Source organism: Mus caroli, unplaced genomic scaffold, assembly GCF_978045245.1.
Source record: "Mus caroli unplaced genomic scaffold, Mus_caroli_1 scaffold_16, whole genome shotgun sequence".
Lineage (NCBI taxonomy): Eukaryota > Metazoa > Chordata > Mammalia > Rodentia > Muridae > Mus > Mus caroli.
In genome coordinates, this window is record NW_028227271.1 from 65,548,740 (window position 1) to 65,560,520 (window position 11,781).

At 45.0% G+C, this 11,781-nt stretch overlaps 1 protein-coding gene across 3 annotated transcripts in view; it reads right to left on the minus strand.

Moving 5' to 3' along the window:
* Fzd6 (frizzled class receptor 6) overlaps positions 1-11,123 on the minus strand; it is a 32,284-nt gene extending 21,161 nt beyond the window's left edge. The window contains exons 1-2 of one of the 3 annotated variants that reach the window (XM_021183642.2): positions 10,994-11,123; positions 9,863-10,201 (exon numbers count right to left, since the gene is read on the minus strand). In XM_021183642.2, coding sequence (XP_021039301.1) covers positions 9,863-10,039 — 177 coding nt within the window. In that variant the 5' untranslated portion in view covers positions 10,040-10,201; positions 10,994-11,123. Of the gene's footprint in view, positions 1-9,862; positions 10,202-10,774; positions 10,890-10,936 lie in introns of those variants that run through there. The other 2 variants (XM_021183643.3, XM_029470102.2) reach the window with 2 other exon arrangements.
* Between the last annotated feature and the right edge of the window lie 658 nt (positions 11,124-11,781).

An 11,781-nucleotide genomic window follows, 5' to 3' on the forward strand; every position in this document is an offset into this window, starting at 1 on the left:
TAAGAAGAAAGTAACTAGCTTTCCCTTCAGTCCTCACCACTCTGCAATGCTTCAACCAAGAGGTCCACTCTGGTAGGACCTGGTATGAGGGTCAAATCAAAATAAAATCTGAAAACAAGAAGCTAAAAGTAGGTGCAAGACACTGCTGAGATTTACTTCTCAGGGGCCAGAGAAAGAGGGGAAAGGAGGAACACAACTTTATACATTGATCTGGGCTTGCTTCTCAGAGATTCTAGACTGGGTGTGAGCTTCAGAAACAGCGTTTCTGGAGATCAGACAGTAAATGCGCTTTTGACAAGGGACCTTCAAATCCAGCCCACTGTCATCTACCACATCTCTTCATGAATGTCTTAAATAGCCATATTAAGCAAACATATGGATGTCAAACCATATTGATTTTCTACAAACATTATCATGGGAAGAAAACTCAAATACAAACTATTAAGATTATTTCTCATGCACACCAGAAGACGCAATCAAATCCCATTACGGATGGTTGTGAGCTACCATGTATTGCTGGAAATTGAACTCAGGACCTCTGGAAGAACAGTTAGTGCTCCGAACAGCTGAGCCAGCTAGCTCTTCAGCAAAAGGTCTTTTCTCTAGCATGATAGAAAACTTAAAACGAGTCAATAATGTAGATCAATAGGGCTTTCGGAGACTAGCAACACCAAAACTAGTAATCACTGCTCCTTGCCCGTGTTAACAGTCTAGGTGTCTTAAGCAACTCTAGCTGCATGGCGAAGGCTCCTTTCAGGTGTAGTGTTTTCACTGCAGCAAACTAGCTCACATGCCACTCTAGCCTGCCAGGTTTCTAGCTAGCACACAGAAGGGCCAGTGGTACACCTGGGCTAACTTGTCATAGGAAGGAATTCCCAAAGAGTAGTCTCCAGATCAACAGCAACTGCCGTGGGCTTCTTAGAAGATTCTCCATCCTATCACACATCTGGTTGGAGCCAGAGATCTACTTGATAACCTCTTCAGATGAGAACCACTGACTAAAGTAAGTCAGCTCTTCAGCTTTGCATCTCAAGTTCCCTGCCAGAGACCCTGAACCACATCACCACATCACAGATGTCAGAGCAGTCCATCATTCTGAGGATGTAAAACTGATAAGGCCATAGACCTACACTCCCAGTCCATGGTAAGACCAGGAATTAACAAACGGGCTTCAGTTGAAGGGGATATTCACCTTAGTTTTGTTACTGGGTCCTGAACGAAACAATGGGATATCTAGAGAATCTAAGTAACGTCTAGACCGCCAACCTTCATCACCTCTCCTCAACTAGGAGCTCAGAGCCACCTACTCAGGATGTCGGGGTCCTCACAGGAGCTCAGAGCCACCTGCTCATGATGTCAGGGTCCTCACAGCTTCCCATCTTTATATTTTAAAGACGCGGGGCAGAAGCACAAGCATACTGTGCATGTTCCCAGAGTGTCTACTTCTGCATGTTACGGCTTTTTTCCTAGAGTCATTGGTGGAGCTCAACCTTGGGAAGCTTGCCTGGCACGCGCAAGCCCTGCATTCAGGCACCAGCACCACAAAACAAACAATTAAGCACCGGCAGCAGTGCTGATGGTTCCGTGGAGGCTTCCCTTTGACCAAATGGCAAGAGGATCAATAACAAGGAGGTTTATACAAGCTGGTCCAGCCAAGAGCAGACTACTACATGTTGTTAGCTTTATTCAGATAGCCCTAAGAAGCAGAACTTTAACTTTTATGTCCTATCCATTCTATCAGCAGCAGGAAGACAGTGAGGTAGAGCCACACTGATAGGCATGGTTAATGGCATAACCAGTATGTGATATAAGCAGCACATGCTAACTTTTTTTCCAACATGAGCCTATAATATCCAATGTTTTTACTGTGTGTGAATGCAAGTCAAAAGATTTCAATGCAGAGGAAGCTCTTAACCATGTAGACTAAATATCTACTGTGTGGTTGTCAATCAGGATTTTTTCCTGGTTATTTCAAGATTTGATTGTTAGGCTCTGTAACAAAGGGGTCACGGTGACAGAAGGGACACCTAAATTCAGTAGTATGACTTCCCTTTGAGGCTACTGCCAAGTGGTCAAGATGCCAAAAGCCGGGCAGCAAACCCTCTTAAGCCCTTACTGTGCCATGACGTCCACGTGGACGGTCAGGTTCAGAGCCCAGATCGCTTCTGGTCAGGCTCTGTCCTCCGTGAAAACCTGTGTGCAGTTCTCCAAAGCAGACTCCTCCTCCGTCAGGGTCTTGGGTGGGCCTTGCTTGTCTCCTTGGAGCCTGGGCAGAATTATCCTCTGCCTCCTAAGTCTGTAAGTTGCCCACTGCTATAATAGTTGTTCCCTTTCTGCCTAAGTAGTCCAGGTACCCCACCTTAGGAAGAAAATAAAAACCCAAGGAGGCACCTCTTACAGAGAACAAATAATCAAAAAGCATATAAAAGAAATGAAGCAATGATCAGAGCAAGAATAATATTAAAGTGGATCTAAATGTGTGCTTGGTTTTGTTTAACAAGCAGCTGTGGGCAAAAGGCAATCTAAGAATATAAACCTTTGCTGAAAATTATAATGAAAAATAAGAAACAGATTGTTTTATAATTCTCTGATAAAATCAGGTCTATTGATTCATTATTGTATGCCCAATAATTGAACAGTGTCTCTGGCATTTACTGATGTATGCACTCGAATATTTTGTTGAATGGATGGATACCAGTTCGCCTCAGTGAAAGATACAGAAAAAGGACCTGTAGTTCCCACATCACAGTGATAACAGGGGAAACCAGAGTGTGGGCCTGGGGTCAGTGGTACCAGAGTACTGAGGTACTGAGAAGTGTGGGCTATGGTTTTAACTGACGTACTGAGAGAAATGGGTGTTTGACAGGGCAGGAGAGATGGCTCAGCAGTGTAGAGCACTTCTAGAGGACTCAAGTTTAATTCCCAGCAGCCACATGTCAGCTTATAACTGTCTGTAAATCCCAAGATTCAAGAGTATCAGGCACTCATGTGGCGCACAGACACGCATGCAGACAAAACATCCACACCACAAAATAAATAAATAAAACTTAAAAATAATAAATCTTTAAAAAAGAAGAAAGGTGTTTGATTTTTTTTTCCCTTTGAGAAAAACATAAAGGGTTGTGGGAAGCCGTTGCAGAGTGGCAGTTGCAGAGTGGCAGTTGGCTACTGCTGGCCACCACACATACATAGGCAGTAAAGGTTCTTTTGCCAAGATGAGGTTTTGAGAATTAACCAAAGTTAACCAATCAGATGAGAGAGAATGCCTCTCCTAGGCCTATATAAGCAGCACCAGTTCTGGGCTTGCGGTCTCTTCGCCTCTGCAATCAAGCTCTCCCAATAAATGTGTGCGGAAGGATCCTGTTGCAGCGTCGTTCTTCCTGGTCAGTCCGGCCTAAGGGTTAGCCTAAGCGGGGGAGGGAAGGGGTCCCTAGCAGTGTTTTGGATGGGTCTTGTCTCCATTAGTGCTGAAGAACAGTTATCCTGCTGTTGAAGCATGGACCAGAACCCTGCTGGTACTTGGCAAGCCACTACAGATTCTCATTTTCTGTTTAGAACATACGCACTCTACTCCTGTTTAAGACAGAGGCTCTTAACCTTCCTAATGCTTCAACCCTTCAATATAGTGTTCCTCGTGTTGTGGGGACACCCCAACCATAAAATTATTTTTATCACTATTTCATAACTGTAATTTTGATACTACTATGTATGAATCATAATATAATATCTGTGTTTTCTGATGGTTTCATGCAACCCTTAGGAAAGTCTTTTGACCCTCCACCCCCAGCCCCCGCAAAGGGGTCACAACCTACAAGTTGAGAGCCACTGCTTTGAGAAAATCAATCAATTACGGTATTACTGTGCTACAAACACTTTTGCTTACTTTTATAATCTCAGCTAGTCAGCTTTTTTTTTAAAAAAAATGTAAAATGAAACTTGAAACAATAAAATTAAAAGTGCACACTATTTCTATATGTGAGGCTTGTTATTTGAAAATATTTTTTGGCAGGGAGCATTATAACATTTCATTTATTTCCTTTGGAAAATTGAAAAAACATACATACTACTGGTTGATATGGTAGTATCCCATATTTTATATGGCAACTGCCCAACATGGAAAGCTAGAATTCTGAGAAAACATTCAGGTCAATGAATATTAATGGCCACAATACAAATACACAACAGGAGAAGTGAAACTTACCACTACCTGCACTCTCCATTCTCCAGGAGGGAAAACAATGACCAGATCTCCTCACAGCCCCTCGTGGACGGCTCCTCCGAGGGTTTGACTAACAGCATCCCAGACCGCGGGATACCAAGAAACAAGAGAGGAGCTCTGAGCCCTTTCTGTTCACATGCAGGTCTCCTAGACGCTGCAGACCCGCGGTACTTTCCCTGCATCTACAGCATGCCATCCTGAAGGCAGATGAGCTGTAGCAGCCACGATACACTTCTGCTCATTTCCTTCACCTGTTTGATTGTATTTTCCTGTGATTCTTTAAGGGATTTTTGTTTCCTCTTTAAGGGCTTCTAGCTGTTTACCTGTGTTCTCCTGTATTTCTTTAAGGGAATTATTTATGTTCTCCTTAAAGTCCTCTATCATCATCGTGAGAAGTGATTTTAGATCCGAATCTCGCTTTTCTGGTGTGGTGGGGTATCCAGGACATGCTATGGTGGAAGAATTGGGTTCTGAGGATGCCAAGTAACCTTGGTTTTTGTTGCTTATGTTCTTATGCTTGCCTCCTGCCATCTGGTTATCTCTAGTGCTACCTGCCCTCACTCTATCTGACTGGAGCCTGTCCTTCCTGTGATCTTGGTTGTGTCAGAACTCCTCAGAGTTCAGCTGTCTCTGGGATCCTGGGATCCTGGGATCCTGAAATCTTGGGTGTGTCAGAGTTCCTGGGAGTCAAGCTGTCTCTGGGATGCTGAGATCCTAGTGTGACCAAGATCCTGGGATCCTGGGATCCTGGGGTCCTAGGAGTGTTAGAGCGCCTGGGAGTGGAGCTTATTCTGGGTGTTGTGGGACTAGGTGCAGAGTTTGCACCCAAGGTCTGCTCAGGGCACCAGACCAGACCAGAAGGAGCCCGTGCCATTGGTCGGACGAAGTTCCTGGGTGCCTGGCTCCCGCTGGTCCCAGTTACTTCAGGTGTTGGAGCAGATGTTGTGTCCTCCTCACCTCTGATCCTATGATCCTGGGAGCGTTAGAGCACCTCCATGGTACACTTCTGACTGAGGACACTTTGAAGCATTTATTTCACCTCTGTGACTCCTATATGACTTGTGAGATAGCTCCAGCCATTTTACACACTAAACCCTAGAAAACAAAATAGCTGAATCAAGCTAAACATCAACTCTCTTTTAGAGCCCTGGGTGTAAGCACAGAACAAGAGGTGATAAATGACAGCCTGGATTCTTCTAAAGGCACAAATCTGCAAATGTCTAAAAAAGTCACTTTACAACAGAAGCCTGTTTCTCTTAGACATTCATAGACCCACTCCCTGTCTGTCCCTTTTATTTTAAATTGAATATTGACACTTTAATAGTACATGTGAACATGGGAAAAGGAAAAGGTTTTATGGCTTACTTCCTTTACACTGTTTAAAGATACACGGGCACCTGCTGGTCCAAACACAATACATGACTCTGGACCTCAACAAAGAATAATACAATATTCCTGTTTCCATTTTCCCTGGATCAACCTCAGTTCGACGGTATGAAGTCAGCCTCTCACAGGATGTCAACCTCCTACGCTCTGAGATGAAGCTCTCGACAGAAAACAAAGGACACAGAGTGGACAGCCAGCTGCCATTTGCTTTCTCACCAGGGACAGGTCAACCGGGCAACATCCTTTTCATAAAGCCAAGTTCCACTCAGAGTCAGAACTTAACTCTCTGTAATAGAGATGTCCTCATGAAGGGAGTTACAAAAGGGGGGTGGGGACTAAAATCTCTTATTTCAAGCAATTTCTGAAGCAAAATTGAAGAACCATGATATTCTTGTCAGATCCTTTTGACTCGTGATAACTTTGACTTTAAACATTTATATGGAGTAGGGTGTGGTGGTCCATACCTTTAATCCCGGCCCTCTAGAGACAGAGGTGGGTGGGTCTTTATGAGTTGAAGGCTAGCTTAGTCTACATAGTAAGTTCTAAGCCAGACACAGCCATATAATAAGATCTTTTTATTGCTGTGATAAAACACCATGACCAAGGAAACTTAACAGAAGAAAGAATTTATTTGGGGCTTATGTTTCAGAGAGTTAGAGTCCATGACCATTATGGAAGGGAGCACAGTGGCAGGCAGGCAAGATGCTGGAGCAGTAGCTGAGAGCTCAAATACTGATCCACAAGTAGGTGGCAGAGAGAGAGAGAGAGAGGGAGGGAGAGAGAGCAAGAGAGAGTGAGAGAGAGACAGAGACAGAGACAAAGAGGAAAAAATGTGCCAGTTTTTTTTAAACTTCAAAGCCCACCCACAATCCTTCCCAAATAGTTTTACCAACTGGGGACCAAGTATTCACACACATTAGCCTATGGGGCCCTTCTCTTTCAAACCACCATAAGCAGCAAGAGTTACAAGCATGGAAATCTGAGTTCAAATCCCCAGCACCTACATAAAAAGCTGAGTGTGGCTGTGTGTCCCTGTAATCCCAGCAACAGGAGCAGACAGGCAGATCCCAAGGGCTTGCTACCTAGACAGCCTAGCTTGAGTAAGATCCAGCTCGATGAGAAACCCTGTCTCAAGACAATAAGGTAGAAAGCAATAGATAAAGACAGCCAACATACTCCTCTGTATCCCCACACACAACACAAATAAATAAATAATGAAATAATTCATATGGAAAGTAAGATAGATCCTGGGTAACATACTACTAAGCATGCGCAATAATGCTTATTTATTCCATGATATACTATCTGTAAAACACTTTCAAGTACTTAAATGTTTAGTGAAGTACAGCTCACAAGCCTGCCACAGCCCATTTTTGCAAATGCATTAAAGTTTTACTAAAACACAGCCATATTAATTCACTCATACTGTCTATGACAGCTTTCCTGCCACAAAGGTGAACAGCTGTGTCAGAGGCTGCCTGGTCTATAAAACGGAAAGTAAGTGGCCCCTCACAGAAGAGGTTTACTTAGTGGGTCTTCCACTTTAACTATCACATCCACGGGGACAGTTTGTTACTGCAGCTGTGCATTGTTCTCAGGAATCACAGTCTCTAATGGGCTGGCTCCGAAGCTGCTGTCCAGGAACTAAACTTTGAGAGCCATTGTCCTATCTAATTTAATCATAGATTAGCAACGTAGCAATAAAAGTGCTACCTAGCTCAAAACAAAAGCCTAGGCACAGAAAGAGTGAGAGGAGGACTGGATGAGACGGCTCAGAGGGTGAAGTCATTTGCCTGACAACCTGAGTTACCTCAGGACTCACGGTGGGAGGAGAAAGCCAAGGCCCACACATGGTTTTCTGACCTCCACACTGGCACTGTGCACGGCACATCTGTGCACGCACACACACACAAACCACGCATATGCACACATACAACAATAAATTAAATATTAGAAGAGAAATAAGATAAATCTCTTGACTTACATGGAATTCTTGGTAGCTGAAAAAGTACATTTGCGGTAGGCAGGGTGATGAGTGCCTATAATCTCAGAGTGTAGAGGCAGGGGGATCATGAAATCAAAACCAGCCCAGACTATATGGCAAGTTCCAGGCCACAGAAGTTCTGGGAAACACAAGAAGACCCTGTTAATTAAAAAAAAAAGCAAGCCTGCCCTAGTGGCACAGACATTTAACCCTGCCACTGAGAAGGAAATGAGAAGGGGATTTGAAGTTCACGGCCTACCTGGGCTACGAGACTGTTCAAAACCAGACTGGGCAACTAAGGAAGACCCTGTCTCCAAACAAAAACTCTTTGAAAAAAGACAAGAAAAGAAGGAAGGAACGAGTGGCTGCCAAAACCGTCATGTGATTCTTCAGCCTCTATCTTCAAACTCATTTACTGGAAACGTAACAGGAAACCTGGACAGCCCCAAAGCTTGGTGTGTGAAGACCATACACCAGGAAGAGACTGGTGCTGTCCGCACTCAGAACCAAGAACCTTCCTGATGGTGTCAGACATCAAACCACCTGGGAAGCTAACTAGGTAAGTTACAACAAACAAACCAACAACAACAACAGCAGCAAAAAGCTTTTAAAAAGTACAGCAGAAACACCCGTCCTTAAAAAAAATAAATGCATGAAACACAAACTAGCTATTACTTCCTTCAGAGCCCTTTAAAACAGCTGATGTGCCGTCTGCTTCACTGCTGTTAAGGACACTAAGTGTACATGTTATGGATTTCTAAGGTCACTGTTAGCATTCAAACCTAAAATGTATAAAGAGAGGAAACCAGATTAAAATAAAATGCTTTCTGAACCCTTACTAAAGCATGCATTATAAAACATTATCATCAGAGGCGGCCAGACTGAACAATGTAATTATTGCTTGATGGTATCCACTATACACTTATGGGTCTGATTTATCAATGGAAGTCTCCCTGTATTCTTTGTAGACTGTTCAACAGAACGCCTTGTAGGGCTGAGGATATAGCTGAGTGGGCGAGACCTTGCTGTATTTGAGAGGCTCAGTGCTCAGTCCTCAGTGCCCCACCCATCTGGTAAAAAAGAAGGGGATTTTGCACTGGTTGGGAAAAACTACTCAAAGATTAAAACACTATAACTTGTACATCTTTTAAAATTATATCTTAGTATTTAAAAACCACCCAACCCAGACAGGAGTCTACAAAGAGGTAGTCAGACAGCTAACTATTCCAGCAGACAAAGGAAGACCTTCAAAGCTGCAAGATCAAATACAGTTAGTTTAAAAACCCTCTCTAGATTATATTTCTAGGAGTTTCGTCTCTCAGAGACAACCTGAGGAAAAACCTCTACTGGCTTCAGCTTTTTTAGGGAAAGATTACAAAACCTATACCCTTGTCTTTTTTTTTTCTTCATGAAACTTATCAACCTAGCAGATCTGTGTGGCAGGGCAGGTTCCTGTCTCTACAGGCAGCTCTTTCTTCCCACACCTCCTGGGACATTTGCATATCTCCAAACCAGAGTCAGGTAACTGAGGCGCCTGAGGCGATTGTTAGTGTCACACGGCCCTTCGCCCTACAAGTGGGCTTTCTTTTAGCAAGTATCTTATATAAAGAAAACACTGACATGCTATGCCTGAAAGTCACCTTTTAGTAAAACCTTCTCTTTGGCACCAAAACATTCCAATAATTCATTAGCTTTGGGAAAACTAAGTCAAATGACTTTGACAAGTACTTTTTAAAAACATGTACGTTTCTTCCATTTTAGCTCAAGCAACATAGATTATATGTTCAGTCAACCATTAAAAAATTCAGAATTTAGGGCCGAGTGTGGTAGTGCACACCTTTAATCCCAGCAGAGGCAGGTGGATCTCTGAGTTTTGAGGCCAGCCTGGTCTACAGAGTGAGTTCCGGGACAGCCAGGGCTACACAGAGAAGAACCCTTATCTTGAAAAATCAAACAAACAAATAAATATTAAAAATTTAAAAATTCAGAAATCACAGTCTTGGAGAAGCAATGACACAAATTCAGAGAAGCAAAATATTTTTATTATCTGTAAGCACCCTTCATTATGAATGCAACCTTTTTTTAAGCAAATTAACTAACCGTCCAAATGTAGACAAAATATGACAGTGGGAGGAGGGGAACTTAATTAATTTTCAAAACTACTTTAAAAAATATGATTGGGAAAAACTATGTTTAAAGATTAAAAAGTAATAGTTAAGAGAAAAATACTACGTATAAACTAATTTTCAATATAGGCATGAAAATCCACTCACCTGCATTTCCACAGCAGCGATCCCCTGGTCATAATGACCCATCAGGTTAGGGAAGAACGTCATGTTGTAAGTCATTTTCATACATCTGGGAACGGTGATTGGCTCACAGGTAAAAAGGCTGTGTCCTCTAACGAGGGGCAGAAGAATGCACGCCAACAGAAACGGGGACCTTTCCATCTTGCCAGACTCCGATTTTACCACATGGCTTGGGTTATTCTTATGCTCCTTTCCGCATCAAAAAGATTCTCAAATCAGAGATAAAATGTACAAATTCCTCATTGCATTCTTTGTACCATTTTGATAGAAGTTGTTTCCTGAAAATGAATTCTGGGGCAACTGCTGTAAAAACAAACCCAAAGTGTGTTATCAGTAACACTCGTCACAAAATCAAATCCAAGTCAAATGTCATGCTAGGTAACTAATGCTAGAGAAAAAAAAAAAATGCGGAAAATTCCATCCTAGCAAGAGACACGTCCACCTGCCCAGGCGCGGATGTATCATTTTGCTAAGGAAGCCTCAATTCTAGGGAACTGCTGATGAAGGTTTATACTGTCTAAAACACCGGGTAAGAGAAGGCATGGCATAAGCAAGTTGGAGCAAGGAAAGGGGTGATGGTGGTTAGAAGAAAGGGGGTCTAAGGGGCCCCTTGGCCATCTCACTATATGGGGAAAATGAGGACAAGTGACCCAGACAGAGTTCTTCAACTTTAGCTCTCTCTACAATCGCAGACTTCTGCGGATGTGCCTTTCCTGTTTTCGCAAAGGCGAAAATCAGTCTGCTGGGGTTGAGCGAGGTCCCCTAGGAAGAGTGGGCCTGCGTGGTGACTCCTTTGCGCTTCTTCACCTCCAGCACTTTCCCCTTCAACGCGCTCACCCGGTGCCCCCTGTACCCCGAATTCCACCCAGCGCAAACCTTCCACGGTCAGCTCATGGGGACTGCGGGAGGCTCCCCTGAGGCCCCGGGGTCCCGCGTCGGGGCACCTGTTCCCGGCCTGCAGCCGAGCAGCTCCGTCCCCGGCCTGCGGGGACCCAGAGTCACTTTCCAGGAGTTGCGTGGGACTCCTAGGCGACGCACCTGCGGCTCCGGTCCCGGCCGCTGCCCGCCCGCCCCGTCGGGCCGGGGACGCCTCACCTCGGGCGGCAGAGGAAGGTGGCTGTCCCTCGGCGTCGCGCGGCCCCGCCACCCCAGACAGCCGGGGCGTGCGTTCGGTGGGGGGCAGCGTCCGGGCCTCGACCGCCTCCGGGGCCGCAACGGGGAGCGAGAGCTGGGCGATCCCGCGAGACTGCGCCGCCAGGTCGGGCGGGCAGGTTGGGGCTCGCGGCGGCGGGACCGGCCCTGCGCCCCGCCCAGCCCAGCCGGCCGCGGTGCGGGGGCCGCCGAGCTGTCGCCTCCGCTCGCACCGCGGACCCAGGCGTGCGACCCAGGCCGTGGGGGAAGCGCCCCGCAGAGCACACTTTCCGTTCTGGAAGCGAGGAGCCTTAGCCGCGGGGATCTGCTCTGTAGTGAGTGGTAGCTGAGATCAGAGTTAGCGAGGAACTTCCTGAGTTCTTGGCTGAAAAGCCTATTAACTCGGGAGTCTGGCCACCACCTTGAACGGCAGGTGCCAGCTTAGGCCGGTTCTGCAGCTTTACTGCTGCAAAAGCCCCGCAGAAAGTTAACTGCTTTAGTCAACGTGGTTTTGAGAACCAGCTCTGCCACCATCACTTCAGATAAATTACCAAAAAGGGGCGTGGGGATGTGTAGAGTCCTCTCTATGTAGACATGATAAATGGATACAATAATGGTTACTAATTTTTAAGTCCTTTACATTCAATAATGCCTGATCTGTAGGACTCTGGTATGAGGTACAAACGAACTTGTAGAAACGCGTTGGCAAACGCAGTGTCGTCTTCTTCTTCTTCTTCTTCTTCTTCTTCTTC